At 43.2% G+C, this 20,248-nt stretch overlaps 1 protein-coding gene and 1 long non-coding RNA gene across 5 annotated transcripts in view; one reads left to right on the plus strand and one right to left on the minus strand.

Annotated features, from left to right (window-relative positions):
- LOC111261824 (protein spire homolog 2) overlaps positions 1-20,248 on the plus strand; it is a 158,020-nt gene that overhangs the window by 108,372 nt on the left and 29,400 nt on the right. For all 4 annotated transcript variants that reach the window (XM_022835646.2, XM_022835645.2, XM_022835644.2 and 1 more), the window contains exon 3: positions 17,628-18,000. In XM_022835646.2, coding sequence (XP_022691381.1) covers positions 17,628-18,000 — 373 coding nt within the window. The remainder of the gene's footprint in view (positions 1-17,627; positions 18,001-20,248) is intronic.
- Positions 18,007-20,248, minus strand: part of LOC111261828 (uncharacterized) — a 66,821-nt gene continuing 64,579 nt past the window's right edge. The window contains exon 3 of the long non-coding RNA XR_015311681.1: positions 18,007-20,139. This is a non-coding gene — a long non-coding RNA (uncharacterized LOC111261828). The remainder of the gene's footprint in view (positions 20,140-20,248) is intronic.

The following is a 20,248-nucleotide window of genomic DNA, read 5'->3' on the forward strand; positions in this document are numbered from 1 at the left end:
AAAAAAAAAGTTCGACCATGCGAAACAAGCACAGAAATTTCGCTCAGGCAGAAACGACCCAATAGGGAAAAGCGCTTGGCCAATGAAAAAGGGGCAGGCGGGTCAGTGGTTAGCGCAACGGCGTAACCCAGCACATTCATACAGCGGAATGCCAAAAAGTAACGCGTGGCAAGATCGAGCGTCATCGCTGGCGATTGTTAATGAGTTCACAGCTAAATAAATTTAACTAATTCAACAGCGCCCACCACCGCCGCCCCGAAATCGCTGCCAGAAGCGATCAAAGCTACTGCCGCAGCAAAACCAGCGAGACAACAATTGACGATTCTGATGACGACGACGGCCAAAATAATTAGAATAAATAGAATGTTTACGTATTTTTTTCGCCAGCTTTCGTATATACACGCATCTGTCTACGCGCATACAATGGATGTTGTACGTCCGGAAATGGTTGTGTGTCGAGTCAGATCGGCCGCAGTTAAAATCGCCGTCGACTGGGTTTGTCTGTTTGTTTATCTTTTTGTCTGATAGACGCGCGTACCGTTGAAACAGGAACAGCGCCAGATCAACAGGCGGTTTGGTACACACCATAAACACTTCCAGCTTTTTATCGGGCACTGCTTCTATTAAGCATGGTTCGTTCCAATGGGCGGTTGACCCCGCCCACCACAGAACTAGGGCTAGACAGTTACATATGTCCCTAAGTTAAGTAGGCGTATAGCTCGCCAGCGCACTTTAACGGAGGCCAGGCTAGCAATCTGCCCACAATACAGGTAGGCCATTTATCACTTGTTGATGTGATCGGCGCATTCACAGTTATCAAGCTGCTAGCGGAACTTGTGCAGCCTATAACCGTACATAAAAGGCAAATTCTTCAAAGAACACTTTGCACACAAACGTGGACGACCTGTGATGCGGAATAGAAGAAATGATAAGATTATATCATAGCCAGCGTAGTTTCCGCTTCGGAATTGGCCTAGGGCAAATTTTTCCGTTAAATAATGTTATCAGCCATCATCGTCGCTGGCTCCTGTTTAGCTGCTAACAATTTCTCGTGAATAGTTAGAGTTGTTTTCCAGCGGCACAGGATGTCGAATACGACCTTGTGTCGTTAATCGTCGTCGTCCGGATTACACTGTAATCGTTGTTGGCTGCTCATTAGCGTAGCCAATAGGGAGCCATTGTAGAAGCCACAGATGTTTTGGGTACCCACTGCAGTGACGGCGACTCCAGCGGCGGAGTAGTGTGGGAGGCGTGTGCTTTTGGCCGAGGGGCTCGAAGTCGGTATCTGATAAATAACGTCTACGTACAATAATATATCGCAGTCATCAACGGACAAATCGATCCTGTTAGAGAACAGATGAACGTAATTAGAAGCAAAACAGAATAGAATGTCTACAAGAAAAGGTGATGGCTTTCATGTGCCGCTTGCTGATATTAGGCACTATTGTCTGTTAACAGGGTTAGCCAGTAGCTAGCTGAATCGATTATTATATGTACAAATGAATAGGACACCTCGGTGGAATAACAATAGAAATACGACACATCTAGCTTAGATGCGGAATCTAGAAACCACTATATTTGATACAGAGGCTTATACACACACACAGACCCCCTGTCTTATATGTCTTGTATTGAAAAAAATTGTATATATTGAATATATATACACAATTTTTATATTGAAAAAAAAAAGAAAGGATTTGAGCAATCAACATCGTGCACGCCAATTAGAAGCTATATACCATTTGGTCATCAGCGTGCGAACTGATCTCGTGAACGCAGCGTGACGACTAATCATGTTACCGCTATTACCGTATCGGTTCGGAACTCAGCCCACAACCGTTCGCACACCTGCTGGGGAACGGCTAGACCTTCCTCGTTCATCCCGCGCGTGAATTCCTAGACCCATTACTAGATCACCCCTCCCGCCGGTAAACGTACCTATGTTTGCACCCCACTATGCTGCGGCCAGGAAACGTTTAACAGCGAACAAAAAACCATGCACTGACCGTCTGTATATATATATATATATATATATAATGATTTCTAAAGAACAAAGATTTGCTTGTTTTGTGATAATGCGAAACTTTCGACAGAATTTTGAAACTCCATGTGTTAGCCATTCCTTTCAATTAGTCCAACCGCACAAAGGAAGGTAAGCGATTCCAACATGGCGCCTTTCTATTACGTCTTTTAGTAATACGAGCGTTATAGAAAATAATCAGTCCTTTCGCCTGTCCGATTGCCATATGATATATATATATATTATATATATATATATATATATAGAATAGAAAAGCCGTGCATTATTTTTACACTACACTTTTTGCAGCGACAATGGTTTTGTGAGAGAGCGGTCGAATGAGTACTGGAAATTGTGGCGATGGTGCTGGTCAAAGTGAGCATGTCATCACTCATCATCATGTCATCAAGTGAGGGTTTCAATGTTTTTTTAACAAACAACTGACTCATATATTGATCGTCAATTGTGTTTGTGAACGCTTTTTTCAAACCCACACCGTTTCCTATATCGAAATTCGACTATCCCTGTCATTGTCTCTCTGTGTGCTTAGAAGGTCGATTTTTCGCACCGATACAAAAGAGCGCGAACTTTTAACTGGAATCTGCGTTGCAATTGGCTATTATCCTCTACAAAGTTAATGGCAAGATTAGAACGTTCGTTTGTTGAAGCAGTCATGACGAATACGGGGACTCGCATTGCGCACTGAAGATGCTGATGATTGAATAGCACAATGCCACCTCCTTGTAGATGTGAGTTAAGAGACACCTTAACGTATCATTAGGTGCCATATAGGACATTAAGTGTAGCACTGAAAAATTAACGCTTAACGTAAATAGTTAATGACGGTGGCGATTTGAATGAAATATATGAATATATGTTGCTTTTAATGCAAGTAAACCTTCTTGAGGGATCTCATTGTTTATCTCTTCACCACATATTAGGACAGTCGATGTGGACCCCCGTTTATTGGATCAAGTGTATGTTAGGCAACTGAACCTAGTTCGCTCACGGATTCGTTTATTTCAAGAAGGCTCTATTAAGAAGGCTGAGGTGATAGGTGTAGAAAACCCTCTTGTACACGATTGCTTAGGTCGCTACTATAATCACCATCACCACCAACAAGAACACCCTTAGCATAATCCCTGCAAGCAGGGGGGGCTCTGCAAGTTGGACTGGTACGAAAAAGACATCCGCTCAGCTGAGGCATTTACGCCTTCAGCATTCGAACACATGTACAGTGAAGTACACGGCTCAGATAGATTTCTTCGCTTCACATACGTTCTAGTGGCGCTCTGTGTGATCAGAAACCGCACCGGTTCCACAATGATTCATTTTTACTACGAGTAGTAGTAGTGTTAGACTGAGCAGAGACAGTTACACGAGCGTACGCTCACCGACATGTATCGATAGACGAAAACACAGATATTGGCAAAACGGCTTGGCGACAAGATTAATCGTATTGTCCCGTTCTCCCGCCCCTTGGCCCCTACCACCGGCAGTAATAGCAATTTCTGTCAACGCGCGTGCGCTAATAGGCTTTCCGAACTCGTTCTCCTCTACGGAGCAGACAATCTGTTGTTGCTAGGCTACGGAGCGACAGGTTCGTCTGGAACAGTAATTGCAGAATTAACGGCGGCAGAATTGTGCCAATAACGACGTTTCTGCCGTAGAAGCGGTGGTGAAGAAGAGTGACGGAAATGATGCCATTCGACGACGACGTTCAAAACAAACGCGAAAGCTCTCATTCGTTTGGTTCCTTCTCTGTTCCTCTCTGCGACACGGACCAAAGCGAACCGTCCGCAACGCCAGTAGCTATCAAGCGTAAATACATCTCTCGTGGTGGCAGCGGCAGCATACGCTCAAAAGCTTCTGAACTGCTGACACCTTCACCCACTGGTCGTAACATTAGCTGCTGCCGCTGCCATGGGCTCACTTTGCTTCTGCTGGTCGCCCTACTACTACTAGTAAGGTTGTATTTTGTCGTATATTGCCCTTAACGCCACCGTTACACCTGCGGCTGAAGCTGCTACTGTCATTGACGCATTTGGCTTCGTTCAGTGCTCCGTGTCCGCTGTAAAAACGAAATGAACTACGATGACGAAGCTTTTCGCTCTTCGCCGTTCGAGGTTTGGATCGCGGTAGCAGCAGCAGCAGCAGCAGCGGGAGCTCCGATGATAGAAGCAATGATGATGGCTGCCACGATAATAGCGGCGCCGAGAACGGAGGCGGCGGCGGCGGCGGCGGCCCCGTCTATGGCCGTAGTTTTTTCATCTAGAAAGTGCAGGCTGGTAAAAGACTGACCACCAGAGAGAGAAGAGGCAGGCGGTAAGCGTGGAAGAAGGTTGAAGCGCAGAAAATTCACTACCTTGGCATGAATAGAGGCAGCTAACCAATACTTCGATGGAGAGAAACAAAATGCTATTGATGCTGATCATGCTTCTGCCGTTGCTAATGGTCCGCAGCAACGGTTTTCAAAAGCCGCCGCGGCATAGGTAGCGACGATTCATGGACAGCCAGTAGCCGCCGCAGAAACAGCTTTACCTATGTGTTCAACTACGTCGTTGCAGTCGCTATAGCCGCGGCATCTACCACGCGTACCTATACCGTTTACTTCATCATCAATAGGACTGCTGCGCCTAGTTCACTCTGTCTGTTGCCATCAGAAGCTACTCATTATCGAGGAAAATGAATCAGTGGAAGAAGTAGATCACCATCAGAGCATGATCAGCCTCAGCAGCAGCAGAAACACCACAATCATTAGCATGGTCATCAACAACGACATGGCGTTGTCGTCGTCATAATCATAATCAAAGGAATAACGTGTCCGCTACTATCAGAGTGTCCAGCCCTATGTAAATACATAGTAATAATAATAACGATGAGATCGTAGCACTAACCATGGCACAGGTACCACCTACATTGCTACTACTTATTATTGTAACCTACTATCAAGTGTGATGCAAAGGGAAAAGACGATTGAGAAAAATGTCCGTTTACGACAAACTGGTGACTCGACCGATGGCCAGGCGCTGCGTCCCCGAAACCGACTGATCAAGCAAACACTAACCTCCTTATCCCTCCTCTTTCCCGTCCCGTGTTGGCTCCACTACCAGGACGACCGATGACGGCACCTCAAGGAGAGGACGCATCTATTCCGCGCTGATAGATATCGCTGAACAGCCGTTATGGAGAAAGGTTTGTCCAACGGCTAGTTATTTAATCGACGGCCATACTTCGAATAGCGCTCGGCGGCGACGTTTCACTCGGTGCTCATGTTTCGACATTTTGAAAAATTACAGTGGATAGGTACAATGGATGTAAATACGATAGCAGCTTAGGAAATGAAAGGTCCTGTGGTGGCTGAACCGGAGATGGAGTACATTACTGAAAATAGTTCTGTTTTTTTTTGTTTTCAATGAAAAATAGATGCAACGAAAGCACCAAGATAAATAAACGAGGACGATCATGATTTTTATTAGGATGACAACAATGATGGTAGCTGCTGTAAAGGGGACGAGAAGAAAAACAAAGCTATTCATCATGTCGAAAGACGCTATCTCTATTTTAAGGGTTCCAGAGCTGACAACGACGTCAGTAGCACCTTTTGTAATCTAAGAGAGAAGCAATTCAGCGCCCATGTACATACGATTTAGCGAAGAGAATCCGATAGAAAAAGCATTTAAGGTGACACACCTAGACAGGATCTATCAGGTGACGCAGGCGACACGTATGATGTCCGCTAGCCACTCGAACTGATGAAACTAAATAAAGAAAAGCGTATAACTGATGATCTCGTTAAGTAGCAGTACTGACTATATGTAGGACAGGGGGCGGTGGGCGTCCTCCCAGCTGTCATGCTGGACAGTAACAATACAACAAAGCGACTCTAGTCAGTGTTTTTTTTTTTGTTGTTTGCACTTTGTTCGCTGTCAATTTCGCTGTATTTTTGTAGATCTATATTTTATTAGAATCAAAGCACTTGCTAATATTTGTCTAGCTGGATCTTCCACACAGAACTAAGTAAAGAAGTTTGACGATGGTTTACTGTTTTAACTTTGTTCTTGCGAACGTTACATTATTTTAACACTATATATTTCCGCCTTTTGACTGACACACACAGAACACTGCTACTATTAGATGTTATTGATGCTGACTGTTGGGAGCCCCCGTTGAAAGTTATAATGTGCATTGCTGGTAAACAGGAACGATAATAGCTACAGGGACCCCACGATCGATGCCCGCCACAAGCGGCTACCTAGGTCATCTTGTTACCCTATGCTGGTCAACTGGGAATGTCCATTCAGGCGTGTTTAAAGTTGTGAGGTCAATTGTACTAAAGTGATAGCAATGGCCCCAGTCAGTAAAGCGCATTGCTATCATTGTACCGTCAACAACAGCTGTTACCGATTTTCGTCATGCCAAAAAGGTCCAGATGACGTATGCTATCGATCTCTACAAATGTACTTTTCAATATAAATAGATAGCATTGTAACCGCACTTCGTCGAGAAAACACTAATGAAAATCATTTGGCAAAGTGATTCGTTGTCTCGTACTTACTGGCTTCGTATTTAGCATCGGGCGCCCCGTGTCGGACAATTTTCGGTGTACTTTTAAGAGAATCTATCGATTACTCTTTGTCCTGAGCCACGCTGCTCTCTCCATCTTTACTTAATCCATTTCCAACGAAGTTATACTTACGAAACGATGTCTACCGTCCCGCTTTTAATTGCGTCTGCGGCAGTGTATAGTGCTTGGCGTAGACGCCTCCGGCATACGGATTTGGTCTCAGTCGTATACACGTTTTATGTTTCGATGGCGGTGGCATTATCGCTGGGTTATACGCCTTATTATAGGTTAGGTGCTCAATGTCATATCGTGTACCGCTGCCTAAAAACCATCATGTTATATCGCGTGTGCTCCAGCTGCCCGACACAAACTATCGTCCGCAGTTCTGTCGTGCATCGACTCATCCTTATTTGCTTTTCAGTCACTGCGTTTTTGGCCATTCTCGTCTGTGGCATTTATTACTTACTGCACCACTATTCGCTAAGAACAAAACGATCCGACGAATCAACCAACCCTAATATTAGCAATAATGTTTTTCCTACGCTGTGGGACGCTTGTGTCTGCTCGGCCTGGCCGGCCTGCCTGGCCGGCCTGTTGTGCAGCTTAGCCGGCGCGAACAGAAAAAATGATGCATTCTTTCTTTGCCAATGCAGCATAATCAACGTTTTTCTGTCTTTAAACATAGATAAACAATAGGACAAGAGAAGACAATTTTACGAGACACACGAGCAATACGGCAGATTCCAAATAGAAAAAACGCAGGGGAAAGGCTCGAAATCACAACAACTGTTTGCGGCACAAATCGAAAGCAACAGCAACGACAGAAGCAAAAAGAGCGAGCCGACGAGGCGGGATCGACAGCACAGAAGGCTATTTTTCTTTTCTCAACCTTCTCTGCGTTCTGTCGCTCTTCTGAAAGTCATCGAAAACCTTCGGTCACAACTACACAGCAACGGGGCTAGTAGCAGTCGCAGTCACAGCGATCTCAGCAACGAAAACGATGAGCATGATGATTTCAGGCGCATATTTTTTCTTCGCGGTCGGCATCTGCACGACGTTTTACGAGTAAATGCGCTCTTTGGAGGGACGCGGTCTTGCAACGCGAGAAACGAGCCGCGCGAGGTAACAATCGATACCGACGTACATCTAGCGTTTAGGCTGAAAGTCTTTCTTAGCTGTGCTCGTCTATAGCGGTGCGCGACTATACCAGCCAGCCACAGCTATCCCGGTTACTGGCCACTGACCAGAGACAAAACCACATTATAAACAAATGAAACTGATTATTAGACTGATTTCCCTCCGAACTCTAAACAAAGAGAGAAATATGGCAACAGATAGGCAGTAAAAAGAATAATGGTTGCGGATGATGTGGTGGTGGTGCTGCTGCTGCTGCTAAGGTTTTAATGAAAACGAAGCCCCGAAAAAAGTGGACAACAATAACATCTCGACGACAAGAAAATGAAAAAAAAAGGTAGATAATCGACAATGAAATTGTTATCGTGCAATGTATTGACAGTGGCTTCTTGAATTTTCTGTTGTTTTCTGCTCGTTACTTTTTTTGTCGGCTGAGGTTTTATTGATTAGCTGTCGTCGGCATACGATGTCGGTTTGATCGTTGCCCATCATCACTTTTGTATTGCTAGGGTAGAGGACGCAGCGCGGTGCTGATGCCATTCTTCATATTGCTGATCTTGGTTTCGATGATGACGATGATTTTGTGACTAATCAGTTCCTTTGGCCGAGTTCTGGCGCCAATGTTTAAAAAGGTCCTGTCTGATGACAAACTTGGCGCGTTCGTCGACAACGTATCTAATCACAATTGTAGGTAACGCGGGTCAGTGTACCTGGCCACAATATTGTTCTTGCGTTGTTCGTGCTGTTTTACAGTTGGTAATGTGGCCTAGACAGGCTGAGGTTAATCGAAAAAGGAAGTGACTACAAATAATTTACTTTATGCGTAACATAATAGTACGTCAGAACTATCGAATTATCAAGCGCGTGATAGTACATTTCCCAAGTAATTAATCAGTGCAAGCTAAAGTTCGACGGTGCGGATGTGGGGAATACGCGTTGCACCTTGAACAGCCATCTGCTGCATGTGAAAAGCTTCGTTTGGTGCGAAGCACTTTGTCTTCTGCAAATGGGGAGACTCGGCTCAGAAGAGGGCCTTACGAGACAGCTAAGGATAATAAAACGTTTAGCAAGACTATTAATGCTATTAGCTTAAGCCATGGGCAAACCCATTGTAAAAGAGAAGGCTGAATAAAAAGCACGAAACAATGTAGGCTTACCGCGATTTACCCGCAGCTTATCTGAGAAGTAGCGCAATACTAACTCCGGTGCACTATTTTACAAATATTTCTATGACAAACAATATTTGCGGACCTTCAACAGAACGTGGTTCTGACTCTCACCATGAAGTTATTCTGTTTTTTTTTTTTATGAAACTCTTTCAAATAAATCTACTTTACTAGTGACTTTATAAATACGCATGCAAATGCCATCATGTTTATGCCAAGTATAGATATGCCCGTCTTCAAGCAATGCATACTTTGTCCGATCTAGCTGCACTGGTAGTGCAATCGTATGGAAATCTAACTTTAGAGAAATTTTCCCAAAAAGGAATAGGCTTTGACTCTGAATCAATGTGTCCCGGTCTCAACCCGAAACCACGAGCGCTGTCAATCTACTATAATGACGAAGCCACAACAATAACAGATAGATTTCATTAAATCTTTTTTTTCAGTCTTAGGGTGATTGGTTTTACCATTCTTGTGCTATTGTGATTGTTCTCGCCGTCGCTGTTGTCACTCGCGTATCTTTCATAATGCTTTTGTTGTTACGTTCTGTTGCTGTGACAAACAAGTTGCCACTGTCTGTTGGTGCATCAATTGACAGACGATAATCTACCCGCTGTTGTTTCATACCAAACGGCAGAGCAAATTAAAGGAATAGATGGAGTCTTCAATGGGCACGACATGTTTCTAATCTGGTTAGCTACGACACGGGCAATAGCCGCGGGCCGGTCACAGCGTCGATCAGAACCAACGAATGATTGCACCATTATGTCAGCTCAGATATTTTTGGCCGATGTAACGCGCGATCGAGCGGACGCGGAGTGAATATTTCGTTTAGTTAATCCGTATATCTCTCGTATTATTTGTTACAGAATATGCACTATACATTAGATGGCTGGCAGACGTGAAGTTATAGCAAGGCTGGCGTGATGGCAGTATGATATGCAAGCGAAATCGATCCGTTGATTCAGTCATCATCTTTGTTGAGGGCAAAGCAACTTTTGCTGCACCGCTGAGGTGTTCAGAATCGCTATCGAAGAACGGCGACAAAGGCAAAATAATGTTGCTGTCGAAAAAAATGAATGTTTTACTAACTAATTACAAGATTCTGTTAATAACAAAGCTCCTAAATAGAACAATTAAATCACACACTGTAAACCAGACGCGTAGTTCTTCGTTTGTTCTTGCGTTGAGTAGTACTTTATCTGATTCGTTTCCCTATATATCGCTGAATAATATGACAGCATAAGGCTGTTTTGTCAACTCGGTTTAGTCATCAACAATATAAGGTTGACTTGAATTTGCTGTTTCTTTTGTCGCGAAAGCTTTTGAGCGTCACGGTGCCAATACAAAAACCTGAGAGATGACATATATGCGAGGCATAAATCTATTCGATCCACGTCCAGCAGCGGTCTGAGGTATAGCACCAAACGAATCTTCCCAAAGTTCTTTACCGGAATCCACTTCTCTCGTTAGCCCGCTCGCTTCATTTACTTATTTATGCACGTGCAATTAATTCGGTAACTTCCACTGTGACTTGTACGGCTACTGCCGTAATCAAAGTCGACGGTTGGCAATGATATCAGCATGCTCACTGCGGGCATCACCGGAATTCACCGAACGAGCCTTTAATAATATACAGGGACCCGTGAAGGCATTATTAGTGAAATTTCGATAATAACGGTTCGACGATATAAGTGTGCTTGCTTACCGCCATTGTGAATTTGTCTACCATACGTTGCATACGGGGTTGCCGTCGTTCGTAGCCCTGCCGCTGCCGTTGATTATGGCGATGATGACTGATCGATCGATCGATCGATGGAGGCAACTTTCCCGGTGGCCGCAGGGATGCTACTGGTCTTATCCATATTCAGATTGGTTCTCGATCGATTGATCCTATTCTACGTGTAATGTGCGCTGTTTGATATAACTACAATTAGTGTGCCATTATGAGGGGTGTATGTGTGTGCCCATATAATACCTACATAAAAAATGTCACCAGTGATATGGTGTCAGCGTAGTTCGATGTATTGTATCACATTATACATGTTGCTACCTTATTCGCTCGATGTGGAATTTTATTTTCCATCTACCCCTCCCTTTCGTTCGATTTGTCATTGATGTGAGTCAACGCTGCTGTTGATATCTGGCCGTAACGAAGATGAACTTACGATTATTTCTTTGACCGACGACAAAAAGTGGATGACGGATAAGTGACATTACGAGCTCAGTTGCCTCATAGCTGGTCCTTGGTTGACAACATTGTCTCGATCATGTGATCCATTGGTGCTTGCCGCTCGCAGGTTTAACGGACGTCATCCTTGATGCTGCGCAGCGATCCTCGTATTACGTTGGGGTACGGCGGAGCTTACCAGTGAATCAATGGCACCAGAGCCAGCCCCGGAGGGAGACATTCGGAATCAATTACACAAGTTTGATTGGCGTGTTTGCTAACAGTAGCAACGGCCGCAGCAGTGAGAACAGCAAAAAAATACGAGCAAGCATAGCAGTAAACATCCATCAGAAGGTGAGGCTACGAGGATCGAGATACTGGGACGGGAACACGATCAGGCCTGTCTTTTTCGGATCAGTCGTTCCATCGTCGGAGCGCCGAGCGGGGATCAAACTCCGACTCGATCCAGCGCGCGCGGGTTGCGGACTTCGAGCATGCGGGGCTGAAGGATGGAATCATTCGTAAAAAAGGAAATCACCTACAGGGCACTGCAGGAGAAGGTTATCAGTAGCGGCTTCAGAAGAATCCTAAATTATAGCGAAATGCTATTTGCAGTGGGCCATCGAATCGCTGCCGCCATTCGTTGGTGTTTGGTTATTTACCGTAGATTTGTTGCTACTGGTTCTAGTTTTGCTGCTCCGAATGGCTTACCAAGAGTCGCGAAAATGAAACGGCAGAGCGCGCAAATTCTTCGCTGCCCTTTGACTTCGTTGATAAAAATTGAGCATGGTAACTTTTCAGGACTTTTTTTGGATCGTTTGTGCTTGGTAGCGGCAACCGTTCCGATAGTATATAGACGGATTACGTTTTGTATTGAGAATTTAAGTTCTATTCAACTCATAGTTACTAGAAGGGTGATATGAAAGAGAGTAATTAGTTCCATAATATCAAGTGCAAGCGTCGTAAATAATCGATTTATGTTTGACGTGAAATTCATACTTGAGCTATGTATACTGTCACGTATTGTCTATATTGGATATTGATCCGAAGGCTACAGCCTTTTCCCCTCCCTTCACAAAACTATTTCACTCCATATTTCTAAGGTTTAGCATTTGTGAGAAAGTATCAGTGCTAGATGCGTTCTGGCTCTAACAGGTGGTTTTTGAATGAAATAGTAATATTTATAGATAGAAATTGACAGGAACAGAATTAATTGGCTATACGAGAACATGTAGGAACTATCCAGAGTCACTCTTTCAAGAAGCAGCTACTGGACGCCGTCGGTAGTCTCGCATATCTAGAATCAATAATTTTCATATTCACAGTCGTACCATAATTTTTAGGGAGATACCAGTTGCTTTGACTTGGCAACAACCAGAATGATCGAAAATTACGTTCTACTGTTACTGTTTGATGATTTACCCTCAACATGGGTAAATCTCTGCCGATCGAGCAATAAAGGCTCTTTATTTTGCATCGCCCGATTTACTCGAATTTGACGCGATTAAACATGCCATTTTTGCGTAATTCCGTTGCGACGACATTCACTGCAAATGCTACTTTACTGAACACGACAGACAGACATAAACTTACCATCCAACTATTTCATACTGAAGTAACTTTTGGCGTCCATTCCTCGAACTTTCGAGTGAAGCTATTGCATGTACATAGAAACATACCTTTAAAGTTTTAGAGAAAAAATGGCTTTATCCTAGTGGATGTTCGATATGTATTCGTTTGCCCCCAGAAGCCCACGAAGGCAGTTCTTTAAATCGAAAAGCAATTTGCCATATAGCTTGTTGCAATGAGCTGAAGACCTCGCCTCAAGGGCTTTATATCATGTATTCTACTTATATGTTACCGTGAAATTACTCAAGTAAATGGCCTACGATCTTTCGACAACGGGACCAACCGCTCAGCTCTCCGTAATGCAGGCAGCATGTGTTCCTACAGCTCCTAGCGTAACATCATCGCGGTTGTATCGTATAAAACTTCAAAGAGAATAACATCAATTCCCGGCTATAGTCGCAAATAGTTTCCCTATTATATCGTACGTTCGTGCGTTTCTTTCGTCTAACCTTCTGGACGTTTTCGCCCTTGGTAACAGTACCGGCTCTTTAAAGTCGTCATCCGTATACCAGAAGACCGACCTCAGCCGCCGTAAAGCCGCAGACATAATCTCTTTTCTCCATCGTCTTCTCTCAATGCTAATCTCCTTAGACAATGACATTATTATATTTTTATGACGGTTACGGCAAGACAGACGGGCACAAAATTCCTCTCTACTTCATGGATTAGTATTAGATTGTTATTATTTTCATCCTTATTGTTGCTGCTAAGAAAATCCCTTGTTTTTTTTGTTTAGTATCACGATCGTTTCGTTTACTACGTACGTCTGTCTTTAGCCTAATTTACTTCTGAAAATGAAGTTCTCCATAGACTTGATAGTGTCGAATTTTACGGCTGGCTCACCGCCAGTCAACCGAGTGGTATGAACGGCAACGATACTAAATGGCCCACAAATAAGTGTGCAATCGCCCACCCCGATAGTAGTTAGGCGCCTGTGTGCAAAAGCTAGGAAGATTAATAAAATCTTCCTGGCTTTCGCACACTCGACATGAACAACACTGTCTGGTTGAAACCTTTTGGATCTAATACGCTTTATTGCAATTGAAATGACACAATGGGTAATAGGTGAAACGCTGCAAGATTATACGCTTGCCATTCTCGTACTCACAGAGGTCCGGTTTCCCATTGGAAAAGCTCCAAATATCCAAGCTTGAAAATAAATATGGATTTTCCAGCTGAAAAAGAATTTAGTGATAGGGTATGTTGATAGATACCCTGAACGATCGACAATCTGTATTAGTAGTAGCGGTATGATCTCTAACAGCCGTGCCGTACATTAACCTACTTAACTAGGCGATGAGCTCAGTCGATTTTCCCGGCGTCGGCCTTTAGTCAGTCCTTCTTTTTTCAATTTAGTAGCGATGGCGTCCACCCCATTTGTCCAACAGTGATGGGCATTCCCTTCCTCTGCTCGGTGTCTTGTGTTCCACTTCGATACCAGATGTTGCACTGCGTCCGACCTCAGACCATATTTGCCACACTCTGACACGTGATCAGGTCTATGCCATCGTTGACACTTGTGGTTCGATGGATAAACGGTTAAAATGTGGCTACATGTGCACCGTAGATGCAACATGTATTCCTTCCTGGTTTTTGCTTTCCTATTATAACTGGATTTAAAACGACTAGCATGTGAGGTAAAATTACCTTGGGTTTCTTCATTGAAATGAGACTATATGCGCTAGAGATGAATCAGTCAGGCTACGACTGCTTATTAGTAAATGTTCTATCGTAAAATGTTACGTCGTTCTACCTACTAATAGACATAGAACATACCTCAGGAATTGGCATACCTCAGATCAACATTGGCATTCGCTTATGGATCCCAACGAAACGGTTAACTCGTAACGTACAGGCCAGCAATAGTTTCGTGTTTCGTTGTTACTCCTGTTACGTTTAAGTTGAAAATAGTATTGCTCTGCCATGTTCTGGGTCTAAACAAAAATGGCTAATTGAAAAATAATTGTAATCGACATATATATATATATATTCTATTATCTTAATGTGTATGTATTTTTTGTCATACAGAACAGACGGGTACAGAGTGCAAACACCGTGTTGACATTGTCTATGACCAAAGGAAATAACGTGATCATTTTTTGTTTGTTCGCTCTATATGCGCATCTGGACCGTTTTTTTACTCGTATGACGGACCCAAAATTATGTTTTTCAAAGATGGCGAAGGCAATATTCGCGGATATTTGCGTTACAACAAACTAGAGAGGAACGTACCACTATGTAAATTTTGCTACCTCACCGTTCCCTCAATCTAGTCAGCCACCCGTCCTCTCGCTTTAAAAGCCCGCCGTAAAAAGTCTTCACGGTGAACAAGTTCTCAATGGAACGGTGAGGTAAAATATGATACTACCACAGCAGTCTTTTGACAAAATATAAAATTTTTCCATGTTTTCCGATATTCCATCATGAAAGCCCGCATGTGTTGCGCACGATTGGAATTTAGGCTCTCGCCGCCTTTTCGACACGAATTTGTCCTTAATGCGTTTGACGTACAATATGAGTGCGTGAAAGAATACAGTTTCGTTGTTATTGGCCGCATCAGTTGCCTTCGGCAAGTTTGGTCTGGAACCAGTAAAAACGCATCGCGTTAGTAAAAGCCTTCAGCTATAGCGTTATATTCTCGTACGGTTTTGGTTTCTTCATGCTGAATGACGATGCACAAGAAAGCGGCAAGAGTTCGTACAAACATCAGTGAAAACAGTGACCCCCCCCCCCCCCCCCCTAGTACTATATGTTTTGCCATGCCGATTATGTGTTGTTCTATATACATATAGTATAACGATGTTATCGTTCTTTCGTACGGGAACACGATAGGTTCAATAAACAGCTCGTCGGTAGAACCGAAGTGGCACCCGAACGTTTTCCGCCTCTACATATCCATTCTCCTCGACACGTGTTTCTGTCACCGTTTTCCGTTACTAACATTATACGGACGTATGTTGAGATCTGTGCATTCGTCCCTCCAGTTGCTCCAAGAGCTCGTCACCTCCCACATCGTTTTTCGTTGTATTTCAAACAAAATACACTCAGATCGCTGTCGGCCATCGTCGATCGAACTCAGCCGAAAATAGTCAAAACTCGATGTAAATTAGAACTACTAGAGCACTCGGCGACATCTCGAATTGTGCACTGTCGATATGTGACCTTCAGTCTACACATACACCTTCTATGGAGAGTACTATATCATAAATAGTACCAATAAAGCATAACCCAACTTTGATCGGTTAAAGGCTGATTCGTACGCTGACAAGGCGGGATCATGCGCACCTGTTCGTTCTCGTTTGGCATCCCCACGTTGGCCTTGTATTTGCAAGCGTTTTGCCTTTTGTTACGATTGTGTTCTTATAAAAGTTTCAATACTGAAAAAAAATTCGGCGGTAGCTGATTCGAAGGGGAGAGTCAAGATTTGCACGATTGAAGCCAGTACAAAGCTAAAATGTTAGTATTTCCTGACGAAGTGCGTCTTGACGATCCTGCAAATATGATCATCGTTATTTTTTAGTTAGTTATGATGACAATAACAACGTTAATAAGGGAAATAACCCTGATGGTCAATGGGTTAACGAACTGTAGCGGTCTCTAATACTTTCTCTATTTTTTTATATATTCCGCTAACTACGGTAGTAACATAGCAGAAATACGGGTCGTACAGTTATCTATTGTCTTACTATGTGGAATTTTATTTTGCTCCAATCGCGCTTGGTTCGATCGTAAAAAAACAGATATTACGGTTTTAGTTAAGATGGGAAGAACAGCAAAGTACCACAACGACAATCAGACCGTAACGTACGACATAATAACAAACGAAAAAAAAAAAACAAAGAACGGCATAATGTGTCGAGAGTAATAGTAAGACGATGACGACAAAGGATCACATAAGAGAACAACAAAATCTTGTTATTATCGTACAAACAGTGTTTTAATTGTACAGGTGTGATGCAAAAACACGTTTGTCTGCGTTTTTCAATTGCTTAGGTACGAATGGATTAGCGCCTCGAAAAGACGTACTCCCTGCTACAGATATACCTTGCAAACAATTTTTTTGTACACATTACAATAAACAGACTGGTTTTTTTAAATCTGCCAGGATATGGAATCATATAAGTCAAGAACCAAGAAACGCTTTAGGGATTATAATAAAAATGCAATAATTGCAAATCGTCCCTACATAATCCTTGGGGTATTTATGCTGCTGCTGCTAGTTTCGGATACAACTTTTATATATTGGCTGTAATGTAAATAAACGACATCGAGATGCAGCCACATGATGTCTGTGCACACCTTTATCTATAATTATCTAGGCTGATTCACGTAATCATCAATTTTACAGACGTTATCTATACTAGACATACATGCAGGACATGACCTTTTCGAATTCGAAAACGAGTCCTATTGAACCCGAATTATGAACCCAATTACGATCCTAATTGTTTTTTCGGTGTATTTCTTTTTTTACTAAACTGTCTAGTTTGATCGCAACAACTCGACTATACTACCGAGTAGTTTCCTGTCATAGCAGGCGCGCGAGCAAGAACCATCAAAGTCCTTATGGTCTCTTAAGAGGTACACATCAAAAGCACATAGATGTGTACCAATTTTAATATAAAATCATGAACTAATTTAAAGACGCTGTAATGGCCAGTATTTATTACATCGATTTCTGCTGTCCAGTGATCTACAAACCACGCCATAGTTCAACAACAGTATATAAATAGCAAGAGTACAAAATCTTAACTTTGACAACAAACTGCTCATGAATATAGAATGTTAGGGTTTTAAAACGATATGATTGTATTTGTGCAAAAATAGCTAGCGTATGCATTTAGTCGCCATTGGTACTGCTGTGTTTACGAAGCTTTTTAACGGTACTGTTAGCGATAAAAGCTAAAAATCTTGTGATTCTGATGATGATGATTTTTGCAGCTGGTCCAGAGTGTCGGTGTTGTACTTTTTCGAGCTCTGGATTTCCGGCTGGGCCCGGACGAGCAACGCTCTTTAAGCCCTGCGATGGATCTACTATTGGACAAGATGACCTCAGCAGGCGACGGTGAACCTCACGATCTCCATTCGACTACTACAGGCACCACGACGACGTCCGGTGCCCATCGAGGTAGCACCCACGGGAATAGTCTCAGCCAGGCGACGGGGCCTCACGACACTCATCATCATCCACACGGGCGGCTCGGCGGGGTGGAACCCGCTGGGAGAGCGGCACTTTTCCGCCGGGATGAAGACGATGATTCCGAAGGCGGAGGGAGGAACTCGGCCGCCGACAGTGAAGGCGCCTACGACGAGGGTCCGTATTGAATTTGGCTATTCTTTGCTCTATACTTCTGCATAGTGTAAGATGCGACTGTTTATTTTCGCTACTTTTCTGAGAAATGCAATGGAATCAACAGACACTTGTGTTATATATAGTGTGATTTTGTGACTAATTGTATTGCACTTTCACTTATTATTAGGCGTTTGTACTACCTTTCAGTTTTTGGGAAGCGAATTTTTTTATATAATCAGGTGTATAGTACATATGCTAGCGTGCGAAGTTGGAAGTACGGCGAAAATCTCAGCTAATTTCCGTTGAATGCATATAGGGTTAAGCGTCTTCTATTGCATGACATAGTACAATGGGATCTCTCGCGCTAGGCAAACGTGCCACTTCCAAAATCACTGTGTCACTATATTAAAAACAATCAAGCATGCATTGCTGCGTGTTGAGTGACTAATACAGGCCTGCTAGCGCAGTGGTATTTTCGAACCCAAGTACCATCTATATCAATGAGCATATGATTAGTATATTATTATGACACGAACTCGATGTTACCAGCCACTGTAAGTTTTGTGAAGCCGCTTATCGTTGCCTTGCCAAAAAAAAACGAAGGGCCCCAGCGCATCTCCCTTTTCGGCCGGCCGAACGTTGGTTGATCAGTTTTTGTTCTTGCACACTGTGATTATATCTTACAACTATTGCAACTTATTTGATGAGTTCCGCCTACGGAGAGAAAGCGGGGCTAATATTTGATGAACGCCCCGCCAGCGGTCGATAGTGGCATAAGGGGACGTATGTATATGTACTCCCGTATATGTGCGCAATGTGTCATTTGAATAATGTATGCGTGTGCTTAAGCGGATTCTGTAGTTGTTGTGCTATTTCAAGCTGCGGTCGCCGCCCCCGTTACCAGGTCGTCCGACACCAATATGCCAACATCAAGCCGATAGAGACCAATGAATGACGCCACTCAGTGCTCATGGGGCTGACACTGACGATGAGGATCTGTTAGGATGACGATAAGAGAAGAGAATATTGAATTTCGCGAAAGTTTTGCACCGATCTAGCGTGGGAAGTTATTGTAGCTTTTAGTAACCCAGTGTTGCATAAAAGAACTTTTGTGAGAGCAGGCTAAGTAAGAGAAATGGCCAGTCCGGCTTAACGTGGCTTCACTATGCGGGTAATATGCCCTGTATTGATGTGTTTATCAACGGCCTCATTGCAACATCTATCCAAGTCTCCAGCAGCCAGAGGGCTCTTCGGTGTCATCATATGCAAAAATCTGATTGCGCTTGTTTTTACACATGATAAGGTAATCTATATTATAAGCATTCGTGTCTCTGCACAGATTCCGTTTGTATCAATTCATCAACTTACCAAAACTTTGTTAAAGTCCTGTATGATTACTTAGCCTGTTGTTGCTAAATAAAGTCAAAATAACGTACATACGTTTACGTGAATGCAGTCACGTCCGTAAAATCACGAATTCAACTCTGACGGAGTCATGCTGACGGCGTCACGCTGACGGCTAGGTTCGTGCTTGGAAAAAAATCAGCTTGTGGCAAATGTTTAGCTGTCGATTGTTCAAAGGTGATGATTGATTGAGTAATAGTTGCGTTTCTGTTATATGGAGAAAGTTGACTATGGCCTTACTACTTCTGCTGTCACACGGTTTTTCGTTCTGCTGTAGTTTTTTCATTGCGCAAAACAGATACACACACACACACACACACACACACACACATATAGACAAAGAGACGCGGAATACTCTTACACAATCATTTGCATAGCCGTTTTTACTACCGTACGCTTCAACAACGGATTGCTACATCGAGCTTGTCAATCAGTCGCGATCTGCTATGATTCACCTTGAATAGCGCAAATATGGAACAATACAGCCATCTAAGCCATCGGGAGTGTTATTGGCTCACCATGAACAAGTAACCATTGATGAAAACGCCAGAATAAGTACAAAATTATCCCCTGCTGACAATGACGCCGTCGTTGCAATTGTCACTATTGACGCTGGCTATTTTTTGTTTTCTTCATCGAGTATTCTACTGCGGACACGACAATACTGCTCATTGGATTATATCTTCATGCCACCACGGCGTCAGCTGATTATTGTGGTTGTCGATCGCGTCGCGTTGATCTGCTCTGGTGGTGACGCTGAAAATCATTAGCGTAGTTAGATACAATTTTAAAAATGCGCGGCGTAGATCAAGGTTTTTTTGACAATTTTTACCTAACTACTAACTGATAATACTATTACAAAAAT

This window comes from Varroa jacobsoni, unplaced genomic scaffold, assembly GCF_002532875.2.
Source record: "Varroa jacobsoni isolate VJ856 unplaced genomic scaffold, vjacob_1.0 scaffold_598, whole genome shotgun sequence".
In the NCBI taxonomy this organism is placed as follows: Eukaryota; Metazoa; Arthropoda; class Arachnida; order Mesostigmata; family Varroidae; genus Varroa; species Varroa jacobsoni.